The sequence below is a fragment of the Hippocampus comes genome, unplaced genomic scaffold (genome assembly GCF_001891065.2).
Source record: "Hippocampus comes isolate QL1 unplaced genomic scaffold, H_comes_QL1_v1.1 scaffold21, whole genome shotgun sequence".
In the NCBI taxonomy this organism is placed as follows: Eukaryota; Metazoa; Chordata; class Actinopteri; order Syngnathiformes; family Syngnathidae; genus Hippocampus; species Hippocampus comes.
In genome coordinates, this window is record NW_017805745.1 from 2,174,045 (window position 1) to 2,197,771 (window position 23,727).

General features: G+C 50.5%; 1 protein-coding gene across 1 annotated transcript in view; it reads left to right on the plus strand.

Moving 5' to 3' along the window:
- znf536 (zinc finger protein 536) overlaps positions 1-23,727 on the plus strand; it is a 147,400-nt gene that overhangs the window by 84,714 nt on the left and 38,959 nt on the right. Inside the window, exon 5 of the mRNA XM_019884448.1 lies at positions 18,174-20,437. Within this exon, the coding sequence (XP_019740007.1) occupies positions 18,175-20,437 (2,263 nt within the window). The 5' untranslated portion in view covers position 18,174. The remainder of the gene's footprint in view (positions 1-18,173; positions 20,438-23,727) is intronic.

Sequence of the window (23,727 nt, forward strand, 5' to 3'; positions counted from 1 at the left end):
CCGCTCTCCAATGAAAGCGGCGGCTTCCTGTTCTTTGATATGCACGGCCACATCTGGGCCGCCGCTCGCCGGGCCGCGTCGCTTAATAACAATCACCTTCCCTTTCACTGGGCCCTGATTGTTTCTAATTGGCCCTGACAGATAGTAGCTGACAGGCGGCCGCCGCCGCCCCTCCCCGCGTGACCCGCGCTCGCTCGCCGCACTTATAAGGCCTGTCATTTTTAATATTTGATTTTCACTTTGGAAAAAGTTATGTGTTTTAGAGCTGTCACCCTCCCTCCCCCTCAATCATATGATGAAATCAGTCTTTAAGTGAGGCGGCGGCGGCGGCGGACGGCCATCCCTCTCCTCTTGGCCCTCATCCGCCCGCCTGTTCGTCCCCTCCTTTGCTTCATTGCCCCACCGCCGTCGTGGGCTGGCCCCGGCCGCTTCCTCCTGTCGCCTCCGTTCAACCTCTCGCCGGGCTCGTGGCGGCGGGATCACGCCTCAGATATTCACACGTTGCGGCGGCAGCGTTTGGACAAATGGCGTCCGCCTCTGAGCGCGCCTGCAGTGTTATTTGCGCGCCATTGATTCCCGTTAAAGGTGTAGGGCGCGGCGCGGAAGGCGCATCGGGCCGGCCGGCCGATCATTCAATGAAAAGACGGATTCATCGACAGCTTGACGGATGACATTTGGCGGCGCGATCCGTATTGGCCTTCGATAAAAACACAATTTGGAGCTTAAGACAAAGAGGATGGGGGGGGGGGGGCAGGGGGGGGCGAGGAGAGCCGGAGAGCAGAAGCCTGTACTTCGACTTCCTGACGTCCAGCACAAATGCAGGAAATGTCACCTTTTAAATATTTGCAGTCTTGGTTTACGCGTGGAGGAACACCCGGCGCTGATTGACAGGCTAAATTGAGATGCAATCGTCATCGCGATTCTGGTTTCCTTTGGGCCTTTGTCTACACGGATGTGTTTAGATTACGACGGGGTCTCTGAAAAAGAGCGCTCGTGGAACGGGATCGGCGTCCAGCCCGTGTCGAGCTCACTGATGAACCTGCCGATCCTCCGAATCGGGCGGGACGGAGCAGGCAGTGGATATTCGACAGGATCCGGGATCCCGGAACTGCCCGGCCGGCCCTGGTCTCGGAGGCCCAAGAGTCTGCTGCACTTGCTGCTCGTGAGACTTTGGCTCGTTTCCGCTTCCCCCCCCTCGTGACATTGAACACTCTCACGTTAGCGATGGCGGCATGCTTTACTCTCGCGATGCACGTTTTGTCGACGTCTCTAAAAAAATCGTCGCGTTTGAGTCAGCCGATCCTCCGTGAAGCATCTCCAGTTGGTCCATAATGCCGCCGCTCGCCTCTTGACTGCCACTCAGAACTCCTCTGGCGACCCTTCACTGGCTCATTTCAGAGCTCTTTTGAAGATCCTTTTCTTTCTTTTCCAAACTTCAAACTCATTTTTATCCTTTGGCTTTTGACTCCGCCTAATTGTTTTTGTTCTTTCGACTGCTTTCTCTTTGGAATGGATTGTTTGATTGTTTGTTGTTGTATGAATGAGTTTTTGCTGCACTTACAGCACTTTGTAGACCGCGGCGGTTGTTTTCACCTGCTCAACTTGAGTTGAGTTCAGAACTTGGAGTTCAGGTGGTGTTCAAATAAAAGCAGATTTGATTTGGGGGGGGTTTCGTCCGGGCCAGCGTTTTGTCACGGCGGTTTCGTTCATATTTGGAATGCGGTTTGTTCTCACTCTTGGGTTCTTTTTGGGAGCAACTCACAGAGGAGCAAAGCCTACTCTTCAAGTGTTTAACCCTGCACACTTGCGCACACCCTCCAACGGCTCCCGCCCCCCCTTCACTCAGCCACACTTCTTCCTTTCCGGACCCCCAGGTACCCCCGGGCGCGCCCAGTAGCCAACGCCACGCTGCGCCTTTCAGCCGGTGACATCCACACAACTAATTGGAGTCGGGCTGCGTGTTTTCACTAAAGGCGCTCTTTAATTACATGGGAGCCGGGAATGAGTATTTTGGGAACGCGTGTGTGTGTGTGTGTGTGTGTGTGTGTGTGTGTGTGTGTGTGTGTGTGTGTGTGTGTGTGGGTGGGTGGGGGGGGGGGGGTGTGTTGGTAGGAGGGGGGGCTTCAAACAAATGGAGCGCACCAAAAGCAATATTTGTTTTCGCTATGATTAACAAACGGGCCGGGCGATTTGTACGTTAAAAAACAAAAAATGCGGCCGATACTTGTAGTCCCTAATGAACTTTTGCTCCCAGCCTGGACTCGGTCGGACCCTACCCCCGCCGCCCTCCCCTTTTTTTGTTTTCTTATCCCGTCTTGTGCCGCTCCTGCTCATAAGAGCTTTATTAATAAGCGGCTGAATAATGTAAAGAGAATTGTTTTCTCCCAGCTCTGTATTAATAAACATGAATGAATTTATTGGGTATTCGGCAAAGCGTGATTAACGCACATTAATGTCGGGATATTGCTCAGCGTGCCCCGCAACACCAGGGCGCTCTTGCCGGCCCCGCCTCCGCAAAACAACTCACCAAAAAAAAAAAAAAAAAAAAAACACCCCGAAAAAAAAAACATGAAATATTTATGGTGGGATGTGAATGCTTTTGAAAAAGAAAATAGCAAGTTATTAATCCTCTGATTAACAACTGATTAACCTTTTTTATTAAACACGTGATCCGTGCACCATCGACTGCGGGATATGTCGTCTTGACTGCGCGGCGGAATAATTATTTTTGTGTCTTTTCTAATTGCAAAAAACGCATGGCTGAACTGTATGCGCGCGTGTGTGTGTGTGTCTTAAGGCAACACACACACACGCGCGCACACACACACACGCATGCGTGCATGAATAAGTTGGAGGATAAAGCCCAAGTGCAAACATAATGAACAAAATTCCGGCGCGCTGGAGGAGAACAAGAGCCTAAATTTAGCCGGCGATCTGCTTAAAACAATGCCGTCTAATTCACATATCCGTTTATTCGGCGCGGGGCGGGAACGCGAGCAGCAAAGGCAGGATAAAAACAAGCACCCCCCCTCCACCCCCCGGAAAAAAAAAGAAAAAAACAAGAGTATTGAAGGACAAAACATGCGCTGCCAAGGCTCATCTCGGCGCTATTGTCTGCGTATTTTTAGTCGCCGTCAAGCCCAAAGACAATTATGACTTCCGCACTCGGCAAATCCAGCCGCCCTTCTCATGTTTGTGCTTCGTTATTTATTTGGCGCCATTGTTTCGGACGGGCTCAAGTACAGTGGAGTTTATCGCAGTCATCGTTTTCAATTTGACTGTGACAAAAGCATTCGGCGAAATTGGGACACGCTCTGATTGGCTTGCTCCAGGTGTTCCTTGTCCGAGCCCGGCAGATGCGGCTTTGGCGCACTTTGCCGATCACATCTTTCATATGTGTCGGTTGGCAGCTGTGGAGTCACAAATAGTTTTGTTTTTCAGGATTTTTTTTTTTTTTCAGCGAGGGTGGCTAACATCACATGGCGGTATATTCCATCATTTTTAATTCAAGCAAATTATATGGGCCAGCTATTATTCGCAGACTCTATTCTTTATCCTCTGCAAAGAACAGCCAATATTACGGTGCCTTACTGAGGAATGAGATGTCGTTTTTCGTCAGTGGTGGGGGGGGAGCACGTTTGACCACACGCTTCCGAACCAGATGTATGACAAAAATGCTGTTTTAAATATGGACAAAATGTGTGCAGAGGTGGAGAATACAAGCTCTGAATAGATTTCATTTTTGGAAATACTGTCCATTTTTCAATGCATGTGGAAAAGATTCACCATCCTCACCCAACGGCATCCTAACAATGATTACGTATCAGAAGTCGCCTATTGGATTCTTCACATGCGTTCCTTCACATGAAAATCCATTTCCAATTTTTTTTCCTCCCTCCTCTGCGGAATTTCTACTTTTTCTCCTTCCTTCTTTTTTTTTTTATTTATTTATTTTTTTTTTTTTTTTGACATGACATTTTTGTGCTATCATCAAAATGAATTAGTGTGATCTGAAAATATGCAGAAGGACATATGCCTTGGCCCACTTTCTGAGAAGTGGTGGGTTCACATTCTGGTCATTTGCTGTGTGTGTGTGTGTGTGTGTGTGTGTGTGTGTGTGTGTGTGTGTGCGTGTGTGTGTGTGTGCGTGCGTGTGTATTGTGTGATTTTGGGAGCCATTTGGGATTTAGCTAGTATTTTTAGCAATGTGGAATCTGCAGTAATTAAGAGAGAAGTAGCAAGGTGCTTAATTCCACTTTTCTGATCATTTTTCTCGTGCTTTAAGTGTGCTGTGGCGCGCGCACACATACACACACACACACACTGTGTGTCGTTTTTTGCGTAGCGGCAGGTACATGAGCGCTAAGCTTCTTATTAGCGTGGGTGCCGCACATGGTTGCATCAGGCCTGCTTTGGGGCCGTCCTTCAATGAGTCCTGATTGGACTTTTCTTGCTGGGTCGGATTAGGCCCAACTGCCGCTGCGCTTCACGAGGCCACCTGACTCGATTTTCTTGAAAGATATCTCTTTTTAATGCTCCCGTTTGTATTCCTCAATTGCAGTCCAAGCAGTGACTCAGAGAAACGCGCATGCGTCAGAATTCGGATCAAGTTTATTAAGCACGACGTACTCGGACAGAGGACACATCTCAGGGCTGTGCAACGCAGTGACAAAAAAAAAAAAGCAAAACATCACTATGATTGACATTGTCGAGAAGCGCCAGGCAGACCAACATCATCGACGTGAAATTTTCAACCAAACACGTCCAAACGTTGACGGAAGTGGCAGGAAGTCGTTTGTCGCCCGGCGCTACTCGGCTGGTCCCATGGCTGCGGCGTCTCCGTGACGAGCCGCCGAAGAGCGCCTTTGTTTTCCCCAAATCGTCTCGCTCGCCTCTAATGAGCCATTACCGCGTCTTTTGTTTTCATTTTGGCGCGACCGCAGCGCTCGTCTTCAAAGCGCCGAACCATCAAAGTGTGTCATCGCAGAAGTTCAACTAAAACTTTGATTTGATTTCTTTGACCCGCTTTGGACAGGCGTCTGCTTAGGCCTCTGAGTTTGTTTGTTTTTTTTCTTGCAGTCCATCTGAAGTGAAAAGATGTCCTAAATTGGACAATCGTCTCCTTAACAACCCTATCAAATTGGCATGAGCTTCAAAGCAAAAAAAAAAAAAAAAAAAAAAAAATCACCAAATTCAAAAATGAGGCGTCAAAATGGTGGAAAATCAAGCTTTGCTCTCCACTCTCAAACGCCGCGGGGCATGTCGACTGGAACCGTAAACTGTCAAATATCCCTTTTCCAATGTGGAAAACGGATGGCTTGTCCCCACAGGTTTGTGCCACCAAAATAGCGACTGAAAGTATATCCCACCGGAACGTCGCAGGGCTTTTCCACTCCGTGACAAGAAGGCTTTCTTAAGCGGCCGAGTCAGTGGAGTCTCCAGAGTAAAGACGTTTTTTTGTTTGTTTCTTTTTTGTTTGCTGAATGTCTATTTTTGATTTTTCATATTTGGATAAAAAGTCATTCAATTCACCGGCAGCCATTTTAGAGCATTTTGACGTTTTCAAGACCGACGGGATATTGTGTTCAATGACACCAAATCTACCCAATGAAAAAAATCGACTCTCTCGTTTCACCAGAGGAAAAAAAAAATTGGATTCTGCCTTTTCCTGTTCTTTTATAATCAGCAGCAGTTAACCCAAAAAGATGGCTTGTACAAAAAGCAAACGTTTCTTGCCCTGGACTCACCAACTGGGCGCAGCTCATCTGAAAACAGGGAAATCGCTGCCATCTACTGGCGGTTGTGCATCAGTAAAGTTGTTTGCAAGTTATTTTTTTGTATTTTATTGATTTGGTTTTCAATTGATTTTGATTGCTCTTATTGAATGTCAAAAATGGATGACATGGAACTCAAGTAGTAATTGAGGCAACAGCATTTTCTTTCCACTCCAAATGGTGTTCATGTTCCGTTTCACTTCTCAGTCGACGTCGGAAATTTCCCACTTTTCTCAAATGCTTTTTCATTGGAAAAATGAGGCGTTGTCTACCGACTGGTTTGCTTCTGAGGATGAAGCCCAGGAAACTTGACTTGTGTTGACTTGACTGAAGACCCTGAGTCGATTAGTTTGGGTTTTATTTTCCCCGCCCTCACCATCGTCTTGATTGTGTTTATCGCCTTCCTCGGAAGTCTCTTCTCGCCACCGCGGGGCCACTTTTATCCTCCATATTCATCGCACTGCGTCTAGAGTGAGCGAAGGCCCGAGGCTGCAAGTCGCTGTTACGGTGTGGGCGTTCAAGGAAATGTAAGACATTATGCAACATTGAGCATAGTCGGTCGGGCCTGGAGGTAGTTGACATGAGGATGGTGTCTCCGCTAAAGCTCGTGAGTTAGCCGGTTTACTTCTTGGGCTGACGTCATCCATCCGTCATCCATCCATCCATCCATCCATTGATAGCTGTCCCGATTTATTTTGGAGCAAGATATCTCGATCGCTCAAATATCCATCGTTCTTTGGGTATGTCCCACTGGATGTTGTTTGCATCACTTTGGAGAAGCTCCCGCTGCAGGTTTACGCACACATTTCGACCTTTTTTCATTGCATGAGCACGTTTTGGTTGTCTCAAAGTTCAAATCGAGGTGTCATCTTTCTGTTTTTGTCGCGGGGGAGTTTCTTTTTGCCAACTTTTCCCGGGGCTGATGTGAAGTCGTCACGTTCTCCCGCTTTTGTGAGTCCCGGCCAGCGGTCTTCCCATTGAGTCGGCCACACAATACGAGGCGGGATAATAGCGACTCGGCCGGACGTGTTGTCTTGTTTGTCTCGGTCTCCTGTGGTATTTCCCCGGGGCGGCAGAGTCGAACGGGAGTGTCAAGAGTGCGGACGGGCTTCCTTTTGTCCGCTACTCTGCCGCGGCCTGACTCCAGTAACACCTCGTGGCATACATCTCCATTCCGGAACCTTAAAAGCTCTCTTGCGCCGCTACATGCTTAATGGAGAGTCGCTTACAGAGTAATTGGCGGAGGAGGAACAGTCCATGTGCATTTCATAGCCGCAATGGATACTTTGGAGTGCTGGTGACAAAACCCGCTTCAGACAATTCAAAGCACCTCGCGCCACTACCCATTTAACCGGACGTTACAACGGGGAATGCAAATTTGCTCGAGGGCACAAAAATTAACACGGCAAATGAAGTATTGGTGGTCATTATTTTTCCTTTGGAATCAGCATTGATGAGCAACTTGCGTTGCAACCCATCTAAGCGGAGGAGTCCTGTGCAACTGACACCACAAATTTTCAGGATCGGAGAAAACAGTTGTCGTCCAAGTAGTAGTGGTCATTGTGAAAATTAAACCGAGAGACTCAAAACAAGACATCCCATTCAGGGGGCGGGTCACTTGCCAATGTCAGCGAGTGAAGACATCTGAGAAGGCTTTTTAGCCCCCCTCCCTGAATGTCTGTTGAATGCTTGTATAGTCGTGGTTATAGAAATGCTCATCATTCTAAAGAAAAAAAAATATTTGCAATGCATTGTTGCTCGTTTGAGTGGCACAACATTTTATGAAAATGAAAAAAAATGAAGTTTTATGGTGGTCGTCATTGAGTGAAAAAAAACCCAAACATGTCACGGGTAACCTGCAAAACATCACTTGCCCCACTTATAGCTTTGCACCTCCACTGCCCGTCAAAGTGCTGGAGTCAGTTGCACTGGTGCAAAAAAAAAAAAAAATGGAGTCGTCGCTGGCCTCATCTAGCCTACCACTTCTGCTACACATTTGAGCAGTGGAGTTACTTGCAACTGGTATGGCCCCATATTTAAAGAGAGAGAGGTAAAAAAAAAAACAACAAAAATAAACAAAAAAAACCCCACCCGAGCCACCTCGCATCAGCGGAGTCGGACGACGGTGGATTTAAGCGGAGATGCCGAAAAAGCGGGGATGCTTTTTTTTTTTTTTTTTTTTTTTTTTGCCGATGTATTATTCATGCGGGCAAATGCATTGTTTCTGTTTCTTTTTGTTGTCGGGCGGAAAGGTTGGCAGCGAGGCGTCTGCGCTGAAATGAGAAGTTTGAAAGACGCGGCGCTATCGCTCTATTTTGTATTTATACGGCTTATGTGTGTGTGTGTGTGTGTGTGTGTGTGTGTGTGTGTGTGTGTGTGTGTGTGTGTGTGTGTTTGTGTGTGTGTGTGTGTGTGTGTGTGAGAGAGAGCGCTTTCAGAACGGCGCCTTAAATGTTAAATGGGGGTTGAAGCCTGCCTGAACTAATTTGTAGAGCTTTGCACCGTGTTGACATTTAAATGCGATAAGAATAGCAAAGTGTAGCAGTCGACCTATTTTGAAGATGCCTTCCCGACGCGTCGGCATCAGGCGCGGCCTATAATTAATAAAAAAAGACAGGCCTCCCTCGCTGAAGATTTGATTATAATACCAGCTCATAAACAGGCCGAGGAAGAGGAGGAGGGGGGGGGCGGGGGGAGGAAGAAAAGAGGTGAAGACGAGAGGAGAGGAGGAATGAGGAGGGAGGCGGAGGCTGCGCACCTGCTCTTTGAGGCGCATTGTGTTGGCGGGGCTGCTGTGTGATCACGTTACGCCGCCGATCCTGCCCGGCTTGTTTGAGAAAGGGGGCCAATGCGCGGGGTGGCGGTCGGGGTGGGGGCGCGTCAAGGCGGGAGGAAGGGCTGCGGCGGAGGGATCTGCGAAATCAGCATGCAAATAACAGCACATTGTTAACTTAAATCAGATGCAGGCGGTGGGGGGGGGGCGCGATGGGGCTGAAGAAAAGACTGTTTTCTGTGCGGTGATGAGGGCAGACAACATTGGAAGCGCGGAGCGGGGGTGGGGCGGGGCGGCCCACAATCGGCCGTGCCGCAAAATTTCGTCGGTCATCGTCGGAGTCGTACTGCGAAGTAAAACCGGGAGAAAAAAAAAAACTGTGCTTGAGGGAGTTGCAGGGGTCAGGGATTTTTTTTCGCTGTTATTTTGCAAATCACTTCAAGCGCCTCCAAAGCGTCTTCTGCTGCGTCCCATTTCGTCAGAGAGTCGGATGTAACTGTAAAAATACATTTCAAATTTTTAAAAGCGCCTTGCAGAACTCCCCGTCAAAGCAGAAGACTCACTTCCAACGAGCGGCGAGGTCGAAGGGCGCCGCCGCCCGGAAAGTAAAACAAAAGACCCCTCTCGCGGTGCCGTTTGTGATTGTCGAAGTGGTCATCATTAACACGTTCTCTCTTCCGTCGCCGCTGCCCGTTTGAGCGGAAGAGCCAGCGAGTGTGTTATAAGATCTCCGTGGCCGGCGGTCACCGGCGCTTAGCAGTCGACTAGACGGTCCGCTGCAAAAGGTCACAATGTCCGAGCGGGCGTTTTCCCAGAAGGCCCCGATGGCCAATTTCAATCCAACACTCTGTGGCCGTTCGCCACCTCCTCAGATGTAAAAACTTTGCCGCTCTTCCCACTTGACACGCATGTTTGTTTGACATATTTCATGCGCCGAAGTCACATCAGGAGGCCGAGAGAGACGTGCCTGCAGAGGTTGGGGGGGGGGCTTTCGTTCTCAGCGAGTGTGTGCGCGCCGCAGCCTTGGCGTCGGCAGATAAGCTTCAGATGTTCGTGAAGGTCACTCAGGGTGGGAAAGAAATGCGAGATATGAAAAGCGTTGGACGCGCGGCGCTGGCGGAGCAGGAATGTCGGGATGCCGCGCACAAGTCGCCTTTTGTTCGATAAGAAGCACAACTTTATGTGCGACCTCTGCCAGGCACCACCATATGTGACGTTTTTTTTGTTGTTTTTTTTTTTTTTTTTGTCGCCCCCTCCCCACTACTCGAGGGCTGGTCAGAAGGGTTCAAGAAACAAAAGACAATGTTTTGTTCATCCATAGAAGAGGTTGTGAAATTCAACTCGCCGGAAGCTTTGTTCTGCGGGAGCCCGAGAACAATCCTGATCATTTGAATCCGGCGTGTCGGAGGAGATGAAACCGCGAAAACAAGGCTGGAGAGGCCGACCTGGCTGGGCACAACCCCGCCGTGGAGCGTGGTGGCGACAGCCTCGGCTACCATTCGCCTTCAGGCAAATGCTCCTCCTCTCGAGTCGGTCCAAGAGGCTCGCTTTTTTTCACGGAGGAATCCCATCCCGTCAACCTGGAGGTGCTTCTCCTCGACTGGCATGGAAAGCAGCCCGTTTGCCTTTTGACACCTCGCGGTTTCATCTTCTGTCAGCGCTCCCGCGTTCCTTCCCGACGCCTGAAAAGGCTTTCCGGTGGAGCCTCTTGGAAGCCACGTGTGGCCTTAAGACCGGTCGCCAGCCCCGCCGCGCTCCCATCAAGTGCGATAGGACAACGGGCTCGCTTGTGAGACCGCGCTCCTCGAAAGCACTTCCTGTGCCCGAGCAGATAGCGCCGCGGCCGCATCTCACGGGACGGCACACCTGCGGTTTGACAACCGAGACGAGCGCTTCCTGACGCCGCGATGAGAAGAAGATGAATGCGATTTCTTCCGCAGGAGGTTTGCCGATTCTCCGGCTTCCGATGGCAACTCTTCCGAGGGGACGTGGGGGGAAATGGGGGCGGGGCTGGCTTGACCGCAGGACCTCGACCAAAGTTTGTCACTCGGTTAGCTTAGGCAGTAGGTTTGGTACTTAGCGCCACCATTTGCTCAATCGCTTCATCTGTTTGTCAGTAACACCCTTTAGTTCACCTCTTAATTCATCCCTTCGTTCCCGAGTGAGTGAGTTTAGTGCCACGGCGAGTATGCTAAGCACCGCCCCCAGCGTGAACGGACATGCGTTTCCGACGCCTTCAGAAAAATCGACGCAGCCCAGCCAACAAAAAATGCAACGATGAAATCAAAAAGATTCTTGGCATTACCGCCACCTGCAGGGCTGGAGAGGAACTCTGTCACACCTCGCCAGTCAAGTGCATGCTTTTGGTGTTAGTGAGTGACTTACTAGGCTAACGTCGCATGCTCAACGGTTAGTCCATCTGTTCATTGGGCTCTTATTTCCTAATTTTGCTCACTCGAACCTCGAGGGACATATCGAATCCGTACATTATTCACGCTGCGACGTTGTCACCCTCTCCAATGAAAATTGTTTGTCAGTTAGTCAGTCGTGAACAAGGACGAAGCCGTTAGCCATTGCGACTCCATGCGTATCCCGAGAGTCGTCTTTTCGCTGCCGCGGTGGAGACGCGTGCGCTGGCTTTGAGCGGGAAGTGTGGCGCGTCTCGAGAGTTCGACGCTAACTCTTCAGAGGCTACGAAGGAAGTTGAGGTGGGCCTTATCAAAGGCGGAAAGATGGAAGACGGCGTTATTAAAGACGGGCTGTGGACCATTGAAGAATCCCGTTGGCTTTGTGGTTGGAGAGCATATGGAGCCTCTTGCTACCTGCGTCGTCTTATCTACTCAAAGAGGAGGAGGAGGAGGAGGAGGGAGATGCTGAGACATTGAAGAATCATTCAATTACCCCAAAATAATTACCTGACTGGCTTCCTGTAAGCAGCGCCGCTAATTAGCCGCCGACGTTTGTTTTAGCGGATAAAAGCGGCGAGAGAGGAAGTCCCAAACCCCCAGCGAGGAAAACGAGGCTCCGTCGCCACGACGGGCACGTTGACGGACATGTTGCTCCTTGCGCGCCGCGCCGCGCCGCTAATTACTCGTGCCGCGATTAAAAGTCTCCTCTTGGCAAATGGAACCTTTTGCACGGCGTCGGGGTTTACCTGCCACAGCAACTCCTCCCACTTGAACGCCACCGCGTGAACGCACATGCACGTATTTCTGACGTCGACGCAGCCCAGCCAATCAAAAAATGTTCGACCAAAAAGACTCATGGCCAACAGGCCCGACCTCGCCAGTCAAAGGCGTGTTTTGGGCGTCAGTTAGTTATCACCTGGCCAGACAAATGCACATTTTGGCCCGAGTTAGGTTGTCCGTCAGTTAGTCTGTTGCCGAGTCAGTTAGTGAGTTTGTGTCATCAACGTTTCGACCAGGATCTTCTCATTTCCTTCGTCAGTGATTCAGCGTTGCTTGTTCAACAGTCCCTGAGCTTGACCATCAGCTTGGCAGTTTCTGAGTTGGTTTATTTGTCCAGTTTGACCGCCGGCGAGATATTTGGTTCGTCACTTAGTTGGTTTGTGTCTCTGTAGTCCCCCCCCCCCCCAATCTCCTGAGTTTGTCAGTTCCATTCAAGAATGAGATTCTTAGTGTGTCCATTTGTCAGCTAGTTTCATTGGTTTGAGCGCAGAAATGGAAGCGCTGCCGCCGCCGCCGCCGTTCCCCTCCGTTGACACGACGGTTGTTTGTGCGTGTTAACGGGATCGGCCTTCGCATGCGACGCTGATGTAAGCGAGCGCAGACACACTGCGGCCATTGTGTCCGTAATGGCTGCCGTGTTTGTTGTGTCCTTGTTTTCCGATTGATTTGACAGGAAGAAAAGTGTCACGCAAATGCGCGCGCACGCACGCACACGCGAGGAAGGCCACACAAGAGCATCGGTGTGTTTTGGGGGGGGGGGCGCCGATGGTTACACGCGGCCAATATGGCCGGCATCAAAAGCACAGGTCTTTTGAAGACGTCAACTGATCAGATGACTGACATCAAAGACACTTGTGACAAATGGAAATTTGAACAGAAATATTTCAGACGCTCAGTGAATTTGAGCCACTTATGACTTCAACACACAAGATGTCAAAGTCAGGAATTTGAAAGACCAAAATATCAAATGGCCAATATCAAAGACACTTGCGATTTCCAAAGATTTAAACGTACAAAATGTCACAGTGTGCGCTCTTTTCCGAGTTTAGCGTTCTCTGTTGCCGGCATCACCCACGTATTGCTTGTAAAGCTTACAAGATGGCTGATATCAAAGACGCTTGAGCTTTGAAAACATTTCCAGGGACATTGATGAGGCTCTTTCCTCAAAAGGTGCACGTCATATTTTTGCTTCATGATGAAAGTACGAATGCAGTCATCCATTTTCTCATCCGCTCCTCCTCACAAGGGTGGCCGGCGTTGGGGAGCCGATCCCGGCCGTCCGTTTTCGGGGCGTAGGCGGGCACACAGCCACCAACAACCATTGGCGCTCACAATCACACCTGAGGACTATTTCGAGTGTTCCGTTCATCTGCCACGCATGTTTTTAGAATGAGGGAGGAAGTCGGAGTACCCGGAGAAAACCCACAAAGGCACGGGGAGGACATGCAAACTCCACACAGGAAGCTATCTGTCATTGGCTGGCAACCAGTTCAGGGTGTCTACTGCCTGAAGACGGCTGGGATAGGCGCCCCGATGCCCACCCCCCCCCTTGTGAAAGGGTGATAAGCGGATTAAAAAATGGATAGATCGACGAATATAAGAGAGAGAGAGAGAGAGAGAGAGAGATGCATATCTATACATATAGATATATAGTGTATGTATACACTCAATAAAGAAATGCTGCTTTACCGTGGCGGAGTTTCACTGACACACACACACACACACACACACACACGCACACACACATATCAGTGATGCTTATCAAGAAGGAAAGCTTTGAGCTGGTGGCCGTCTTGGGAAGAGGATTTGGCCGGCGAGGAACAATGAACTGTGGGAATCCGTTTGTCCCGCATTGATCTCCCCCGCCTCTCCCCCAACCTCCCCCACAACATGCCGCCCTCTACCCACACACACACACGCACACACACACACACAAACACAGGTTTATCTGTTCTCCCGATGGTGTGTATGTGAGCGAGGCTGAGCCGCGAGTGGAAGTACCTGTTGACAAGTGCTCTCCAGCCATCCTCAATGGTCCACTGTGCCACCGCCGTGATGATGTGGGGGGTGGGGGGGGGCTCTTTGTCACAGTACTTCCTCACCCTGCAAGAGGCGCGGTACAGCATCTTCATGTCCTGTGTTTGGTTTGCAAATTTGCAAGTGCATGAAATCAAGTATGCGTCATTCAAAAGGAGAAGAAACAGTTTGAGGATGGCTTCATTTTTGGAGGACTCCCGCAAAGTGGGCCAAAATGGCAGCTTGCAAGCAAAATGGCTGACTTACCAGCCATGGCTTGACTTGACTCTTTGGTTTTTTGTTTTTTTTCTTTTTGTGAGTCCACTCACGATAGAAATGCCAATTTCCCGATGTGACGTGAACTTGGCTTCGCGTGCCGAATATTCAAAAAGGCCAGGAATGAATCCAGTCCTTCAGTTTGATATTTGATGGCAATCATCCGACCTTGCCGCCTTGTTGCGCCCACCCTCATGGATGAGAACGCAAAGGATTCCCAATTGACAGTTGTCCATCGGCCTTGGATCCGCGGTCCCAATTTGCTCGAAATCATACAAAAAAAGGAAGACGCCTGTCTTTGAAAGAAATGACCCTACAATGGCCGCTGCAAAGGGAAACGACGAGACTTCTTTGTCTCTTTTTAGACATACTGTAGCTTGGTCAGACTTTTCTTGTGGGTCCACTTTTTTTAGACGTGCGGCAGAGGAGGCGCGTGCGTTGGGCTTCAACGATCCATGGCTTTGTGATCTGTCGATGGCCTCGCTTTGACGCGCGACACCAAAATTCAGCGAAAAACAACAACAAAAATAGAAGCCGCTAATGGCTTTTCCATCGACTCGTCAGGGCTCCAAAGTTTGATGCCGACAGAGAAGCTTCATATTGCGAAACTGTTTATTTCCATATGAATTTATAATGAGCCTTTCTAATAGCTATCCCCACTATTGCCTTTGCTTCAATAATTGATACGCGTACAATTAGAGTCAAGCACATCGAAATCCCTCATGCATTTGTGATGCCTGCTAATATTGATAAGACCGAATTGAACCGGGAGACACACGCACGCGTACAAAGTGCGTGGTGGGAGCGTGTCCCGCCACCTGTCTGCACCTGAGCATGATGAGTGTGTGTGCGTGTGTGGGTGTGTTTTGATATTGCTGTTGTTGTTGTTTTTAATGAGCGTTCCACGACCGGACAAAATGCGTTGCAGTGTCCTCTTGTCAAGCCTGTCGCAGTATTCCAGCCGCTCAACGTGGCTTTTAGAGGACATCCGCATATTGAATTGTTCTGTGTGTGTGTGTGTGTGGATATGTGTGTCATATGAGCAAAGAAGGAGAGGGGTGTGTGTGTGTGTGTGTGTGTGTGTGTGTGTGTGTGTGTGTGTGTGTGTGTGTGTGTGAGGGGTGGGGGCGGTGTCACATAAGAAATGTCCTTTTTAATCAGGAGGAAAAATATAAAATGAGTCGGGAGCAAGACGCGCATATGAATGCGCCTCATTTGCATATGCTCGTCAGCCAGGATGCGTTGGTTAAAAACGGTGCGCACGCACACACACACACACACACACACACACACACACACACACACACACACACACACACACACACACGCACGAGGTGGATTCGTCACTTCATTTCACATGATTTCATTGTCTATGTGCCTTTGTTGTATGTTGAAGATAAAGGCGGGCATCAAATTGGAGAAAAGGGCACGGCTGCTATCTCCTCAAATGAGCAACAGCTCATCAGGCGACTTTAAATCACAGATTTTGATTCCAAAAGGCAGCGTTTTTGTGCTGTGCGTGTGTGTGTGTGTGTGTGTGTGTGTGTGTGTGTGTGTGTGTGTGTGTGTGTGTGTCATTCAAATCATTTCTCCTTCCATGTGAGCACGCACACCCAATGAGGGAGGCTGCCCGTCTCACACACACACACACACACACACACACACAGGCCCGTACTCCAAAGTTTCGACCCCATGCTCTCTAACAATCATAATAATAATGCAAGTATTAATATTCTCTCAGTCAATCGACTCGGCTGATACGTCAAATTGTTTCTACTGCACTTTGAAACGCATTTGTCAACACCCAGTGAGGATTGTGTGAACAAAAGATTGTGGTGGGGGGGGGGGGGGGGCAGCTTTGTCTCTTTGTTTTTGTTTTTTTTTGGGGGGGGGGTTGTTCTGTATGTTGACAATCGTTTGGAAACACACACAGCAAAGTCGTTCGGAAATGTTGCAACAGGATCTCCATTTTCCTATGAAGGTCATTTCAATATTTGAAATTGTGTTGATTAAATATGTGACGGATCAACTTGCTTTGCTTCTAACTCTGTTTGACACTTGATTTCATCTCTCATTTCTACATTCCGCTTGGTGGGGAACGCAAAAGGCTCCAATTTGGCGGAATGGCCCGTATGCCGTTTGTTTCAAAAAGCAGCCTTTTTGGGACTCCACCCCCACCCACCTCCTCCCAAAAACAAAACGGCACAACCCAATTGTGCGACAATCGAGTTGACACTGGAGCGTTCGTTAGGGCCGTTAGCTGACATGTCGTCTGCGCAGGATGTAGCGAGGAAAATCCGGAGAAGGGCCGTGTCATTGCTGAAAAAGAACCGAGCGGGATTCCTGTTTGCGCCCTGGAAGGAAGAGCAGCAAGGCTGCGCTCTTCTCTCCGAGCGGCTCCCACTGACTCACCAAAAACAAATTTGGCCTCCTCCTCCTCATCCTGGCCGCCGTCTTCTGTTTTCTTTTTTTGATGATTGCGCCGCTGTTACCAGGCAGCGCCGCTAATCAGCTTAATGAGACATTATACAATATTTTGTCGAGCAAAGCAAAAAGTGTGCTTATTGTCGGGCGGCTCTGACCCAAAACCCCCCCCCCGCCCTCCTCCCCCTCGCCAGCAGCCAGGGGAAGCGCGTGCCCGCCGCCGACGTGTTTATACCTCTCCATCTGGACAGCAGATGGACGCGCATTGAAGGTGTTTCTTTTTATTGTGCCAACAAATATTCTTTCTTGTGATGATTAGTCTCCGCCTTTTTGGTTGTCCTTGGGCATTTCTCGACCGATTCAAACTCGATATCGGGCTCATTCAGGACGTGGTGCTGACGATTTCCCCAAATTCCCCTTGCTATGAATGGGAAGCCTTTTCCAAATCGAAAACCTGACTTTGTCGATTCAAACCGTTCCAACGTCAACGTGTTCAGCTCCTACAGGTCATTTGGGGCAATATTTTTCCCCGAGATTGCCACATTGGTCATTATTCGTCATCATTCATGACAACATTACCCCAAATATCAAAAAAGACATATTGAGCACTTCAAAACGCGGCAGGGACAACCGGTTGCCCTCATTCCGGGTACACGCCTCACCATTTTTTTTCCATTCCCACAGTTTTTAGATGCCACTTTGCAGCGAGGCGCCAGCTCAGGTTATGCCCCCCCGACATTTATCAGCCGACTGAAACCGTTCACGCGGCAACATGTCCGCTTGCTTCGGGCCACCTTGGAAACGGCTTTGCACGTTGCCAAAATACCACAGCAAAATTCCCAAATAAGGAGACATGACCTCCGACTTTTCTCCGCGATTCTCTCGCTCCTTCCTCAATGCGCCAATCTTCCACATCTGACATCCACCGTTCCACCGTTTCAAGAGCCATTTTTCCCCAAGCAGTGACATTGTCTGGTTTCTTTGAATTCTCTTCTCCGAATTACCCCGAAAGAAAAACAGATATAGCGGGGCACGCTCTTGTTGTCGGTTTAAAGCGCTATTTACTGCCAGCGTCCTAATTGTGGTCTCACAATGGCATCGCCGCGTTCCATTAGGGCGCGTAATTGGCGCCATTCCGATAGGATGGGCACAAGTAGCCTAATTAAGCGCCGCTCTCGCTCAGCGTCGACAAGACTAATTATTAGGTCCAAAATGGTCGCTCTCTCTTTTGGGGGCAAATCGCAGCATTTCTGCAATCCCTCGAACGTGTTCCGCCCGTGCGGCTGGACACTTCATTAGGTACGCACGCGCAATACCATCCAACCCTGGAGATGGGCAGGAGAAACATGCGAGCAGCCAGCAAACCAGGCAATGAGAATTTGATAAATTTTAATTCCTCCCCCCCGCCCCCAAAAAAATCATTAAATAATACAAACAATAATAACAATGAAACAAAGTGCTTTCACAGACAGAGAAGAACGCAGCTCTTAAGCACAATCGACAATACGATAACAAGCGTCAGGAAGCAACAAAAAAGTGACAAGAGCGTCTTCCTCGCGCGCGCGGGATTTTGAATGAAGATGAAGTCCCATGCCACCAGTTGAGCTCCCCCCCCTCCCCGCCCCCACTCCGGCACGCCCGCGAAAGCGGTTCCGATAATGGATTCACAGTCTCATTTTCTTCTCAGGTTGTCCAACACTTTTTTTGCCGTTGTTTTTCCAGGATGGAGGACTCCAGTTTGTGCCTTGGCATGTCATCGGCGGTGCCCGACGCCGAAGCCCACCTGAGCAACGCGGTGCTCAACGGCCGCTACCCAATCAGCCAGAAGCTCCACCAGCTCACGGCCCAGCTGGGACACGCCTTCCCCGACCTGCACCGCCCGCAGCAGATCCCCGAGGAGAAAGCGGCGGCGCCCCTCGACGAGAAGAGCCACCACGCCGCCCTGGCCAGCCAGCCCATCAGCAGCCAGATGGCGCTGCTGGCCAACCAGCTCAACCGCGACATCGACGCCGGCGCGCTGAGCGGCTTGAACGGCCGCGTTGACCTCCAGCAGTTCCTCAACGGCCAGAACCTGGGCATCATGTCTCAGATGAACGACATCGAAGACGACGCCCGCAAGAACAGGAAGTACCCGTGCCCGCTGTGCGGCAAGCGCTTCCGCTTCAACAGTATCCTGTCGCTGCACATGCGCACCCACACGGGCGAGAAGCCCTTCAAATGTCCCTACTGCGACCACCGGGCGGCGCAGAAGGGCAACCTGAAGATCCACCTGCGCACCCACAAACTGGGCAACCTCGGCAAAGGCCGCGGCCGGGTCCGCGAGGAGAACCGGCTGCTCCACGAGCTGGAAGAGCGAGCCATCCTGAGGGACAAGCAGATGCGAGGCGGCGGCGGCGGCGGTGGCGCCGCACTGCTGCAGGCGGCGGCGGCGCGCGAGCCCCAGCTCGGTCTCAACAGCGGCGCCAACGCCCTCCAGCAGCAGCTGGGCTCGGCTTGCGGCCTGCCGCCTCCGCCGGGCCTCGCCGCTCCGGAAACGGCGTCCCAGCCGTCTTCCTCGCCCAAGCCGAACGGGGCCCAGGACGAGCAAGCCCTCAACCCGGCGGCGGGCTTCCGCTGCACCTTCTGCAAAGGCAAGTTCAAGAAGCGCGAGGAGCTGGACCGCCACATCCGCATCCTCCACAAGCCCTACAAATGCACCCTGTGCGAGTTTGCCGCCGCCCACGAGGAGGAGCTGATCAGCCACGTTGAGAAAGCCCACATCACCGCGGAGAACACGCAGGGTCAGGGCGCCGGCGCGGCCGGCGGCGTGCAGATGGCCACCGAGTTCCGCTGCGACGTGTGCGGCCAGGTCTTCAGCCAGGCCTGGTTCCTCAAGGGCCACATGCGCAAGCACAAGGACTCCTTTGAGCATTGCTGCCAAATATGCGGCCGTCGCTTCAAGGAGCCCTGGTTCCTCAAGAACCACATGAAGGTCCACCTCAACAAGCTAGCCATCAAGAGCAAGCCGCCGCAGCCCAGCGAGCAGGACATGGCGTCCATCAACAGCATGAGCAGCCTGGCGCAGGAAGCCCACGCCAACCTCTACTCCCGTTACATCTCCTGCCTTCAGGGGGGCTTCCTTTCCCCGGACAAGCAGGGTCTGAGCGAGCAGCACCAAATGTTGGCAAAGGCCGGCATCGCCATGAAGGAGAAGGACATGCTCGGGAAGCTCCTGGGCCCCATGGCGGCGGGAATCGGCCACGGCCTGGGCGAGAACGACAAGCGCTCCCTCCTGGGTTGCCTCAACCTCGTGCCGCCGCTCAAGTCCAGCTGCATGGAGCGCCTGCAGGCCGCCGCCAAGGTGGCCGAGATGGATTCCCTCAACAGTTACCAAGCGTGGCAGATCATGGCTCGCGGCATGGCCATGGACCGAGCTTTCATGCCCAAGGAGCAGCCGCGCCACCCCGCCCCCGGGCAGGAGGAGGACCTGGCGGCGGCGGCCGGCGCCGTGGTCTCCTTCTCCAAGGAAAAACAAGACTTTTCCCCCACGGACGGCTCCAAGAAGCAGCTCTGCGAGGCCCTGCAGGGCTCCAAGGCCGCCAGTACCGACGCGAGGGCTTTCGACTTGATGTCGCATCACATCGGAGCCGAGACTCCTGGCAGCCTGTCGGCCTTGACCGGCCCCAACGTGGACTACGGTCTCTCGAACCCGAAGGACAAGCCTTCGGAGTGCCCCGACTGCGGCCGGGTTTTCAGAACCTATCACCAGATGGTCGTCCACTCCCGCGTCCACGGCAAGGACCGGCGAGGCGTGGAGGAAGTGCTCCAGCAGCAGCAAGGCGTGGAGGAACGCCGCGGCTCAGCCAGCGATCCCGAGTCCCAGTCCATCAGCCGCTCGACAACCCCCGGGTCGTCCAACGTGACCGAGGAGAGCGCCGCCGGAGGTGGACATTCGCAGACGGGAAGTGTCCAGGATGACAGCCCGCATCCCTCGTCGCCTTCCTCAGGTAAGACGATCGTCTCTCTTTCGGCGAGGATCCTGGCTCGACCCCCGTGACGCCTGACTCTGAGAGGTGTTCCCTTTCAAACCGTTTGAATTTTCCCGTGGCCGCAGAACATTCCTTGCTGTCAATTGAAGACGTAACTTCCATCGAAGTGCGATTGATTTTGAAAACGACACGAGTCATGTTTTTCGCGATCGTTTTGACAGCGGTGGAAGATCGCAGTCACGTGACTTTCATTTGTTCCCTTCTGAAGTCGCAGATTTGCCAATGATTGGTGTTCGTGGGGTGGGTTGAATGAATGAAGAGGCTGTTGCGTTTCTTTTAAAACGAGTGGCTTTGTGTCCAGACAACAGCACTTGCGTTGCTTTTTCCTTCTGATTTCTGCAACGCAGCCAGAAGAGTCATGCCTTCCACTTGGTGGTTGTCGAGTCGATGCACAGGAACGAATATGCCGCAGATTGTCCCGTGTCCATTTGTGTTGGCTGGCGATCCAAACCCAACGGTCCAGTCAGAAATGAGGCTATTTGGGATGGAGCTCAAACGTAACTCAACTCAAATGTTCTCACGTGGTTAGCGGGACTGTTTGGGATAGCGTTGCCATTAAAACCAGCGGGTTTAAGAGGACCTTTATGGTCACCGCTACCGTCGGCGTTGTTTGTACACAAGCATCGGAGGCTAAGAGTTGAAACTGAATTTCTTGTCTTATGTGGTTTCATAATTGCTTCAGCGCGAGCACGTTCCGTCTTTCACAGCGATGGAAAAACAGCAAAAGCCCGGTCAAAGCGCCACATTCTTCTCATAGCTCAAACACTTAACACGGTGTAATGTGACGGCGTCCGTCTAAGCGCACGTTTATCGGGATTAAGAGAGGCTTGACGCGGGGCGATTACGCGACTTTTTAAAGGTAACTTTGGCGAGCTCCTCGGGGCAGCCGAGGAAACGCAAATGCGGTAATTAGGTCACGACTGTGCGATAATCAGTCAGTTTAAGCTAAACAAGACCCTAATTAAAGATATACATATAAAGCAGGTCAATCAAAAAAAAAAAAAAAAAAACGTTGAAGTTAATTTGCCAAAGCCGGCATGTGCTTTTTAAGTCTTTGGAGAGAAATATAAATATAAATACAAATGAGAGCGTCTTAGCTTAAGGCTGTAAGCAACTTAATTCCACCAGTGGAGATGAAATTGTTTATTTATTCACAGAGGCATGAAGTCCTTATCACACGCGTGTAGTGTGATGGGTTTGTACACGGGATGGGCGATGTTTATTTTAATCTAAGAAATAATACACACACACACACACACACACACACACACACACACACACACACACACACACACACTCCCTTACACCCTCCCCACCCCAATTAGGAATTAATGAAAATGAGCACGAGATAAAAAGCTATTTTCTTTATAGAGACTATTAAACACAACACTTTCTCAACAGGCTGGGGGTGTCGCCGACGTAATTAGCTGCTGAATTTTAATGCGCTGGCTTTGACTTCTTTTTTCGTGTTGTGTTAGCGTCCGTGGCTAAAAAATAAATAAAATTAAACGCTCGGCACAAAGGGAGCTTAAGTCTGCCCCCTCTGTGCCACATTTGAATGTTGGATTAAAAACACGCGAGCATAAAGACATTGTCATCACTGGATCAAAGAATATGTCTTGGATGATGACGCGACATGCACAAATGTGCTCACGCGGCTGAATATTCGGCTGTGAATGAGCAACGAGCTCACAAAAAACTCTCCCCAAAACGGATTCGTTATTGAGCTTGTGGCACGATAGTTCTCCTGGCGTGAGCTAAAAATCTCCCTTTAAAAGTGTCTTTTTGTCGCGCGAATAGTGACGTTTATGTACAACGGGCTAACGATTCATAGCTAACTGCTAATGAGCCAACAAACAGTCACGAAGACGACAATTGAATAGCATCTTTGTACGCAGCTGGTGACTGGATAGCGGCGCTTGCGTGAGCTAAATGTTGCCCTTTTTACAAGTATGTCATTTCGGTTGCCTACTTTCGTGTGAAACCTTTGAAAGTCGCTCCGTTTCCAGGCCCCAGGGTCTTTCTGATGCTGCTGATAGCACATTTCGCTATGTTTTGAGTTGCTAACAAACACAATAAAGCAAAACTGTGAAACTTCTTCAGTTCGAGTGCTTGTGCGCTCGCTGTGGAAGCGCGAGCTAATGATGCGGATCCGTATGCAGCTTGTGACTTGATGGCTGTGCTAACACAAGCGAACGGTGAACTCACTAATGCCATGTCATCACATGCGCATCTTTTCATCGTTTTATCGAATGCTGCCAACCGTCTAGCCTTTGTAAACTGAGCTAACAAACACAATAACAGACTGATTGGTGAGCACCGAGCGTGCAAACACTGCCGACAGTCTTAAGTCACTGCTAATGAGCGCACAAACACAAAATTAAAAGACGTTTGGTCCCCAGCAACGTATTCAGTGAGTGGCAAGGGCTATGTTGCGAAATTCTTTCTGATGCCTTAGCCCCACTCCGTGTGTGTGTGTGTGTGTGTGTGTGTGTGTGTGTGTGTGTGTGCGTGTGCGTGTGTGTGCGTGAGCTTCCCCATCAAACTCATCACAAATGGCTGAAAAGCTGAATTACAGTAATCAACAATAACATGTCGAGCGTGGATGAAGGTCAAGGCATTTAAAAAGAAGTTTGTATGACCTTACGTACGATCCATTTGTGTGGCTTACTTTCAAACTTTTTTGTGATCACAAGACGGCGCCAAAAACAAACACCCAAAAAGTTCAGTCGACTCGTCAGTTATTTTCGCTCGGTTCATTACACCCCTTGGAAAACACTCAAGGCCCGTGACGTCTCCTTGACAAAGCCCCTCCCACCTCCCCACAGGCCTGCGTTTGAAACATGGCGGCGGCGCGGCAAACATGGCGATTAGCCGCGCATCTCGCGGTCTTTAGCGCGGCTCAAACAAACAAGACCGGCGCTCTGTCTCTCGCTCGCTGGCTTGCTCGCTTGCAAATTGAAATGTGACTCAGCGCCCCAGGTTGTGAAGGCGGCGCAATATTCAGTGTTACACACTCGCGCGCGCACTAAGTGTCGCCGCGTAATTAATACGTCATTAGCAAGCCAGCGGAGTGGATTGAGAGTACGTCATGACTATGCATCACCATTCCGCGCACGCACTTCAGCAGCTCCGAGCACTCAAAGGAAAAAAAACACGCACACACACACACACACACACACACACACACACACACACACACACACACACACACACACGCGTTTATTTTATAAAATCTCTAAAAAAAA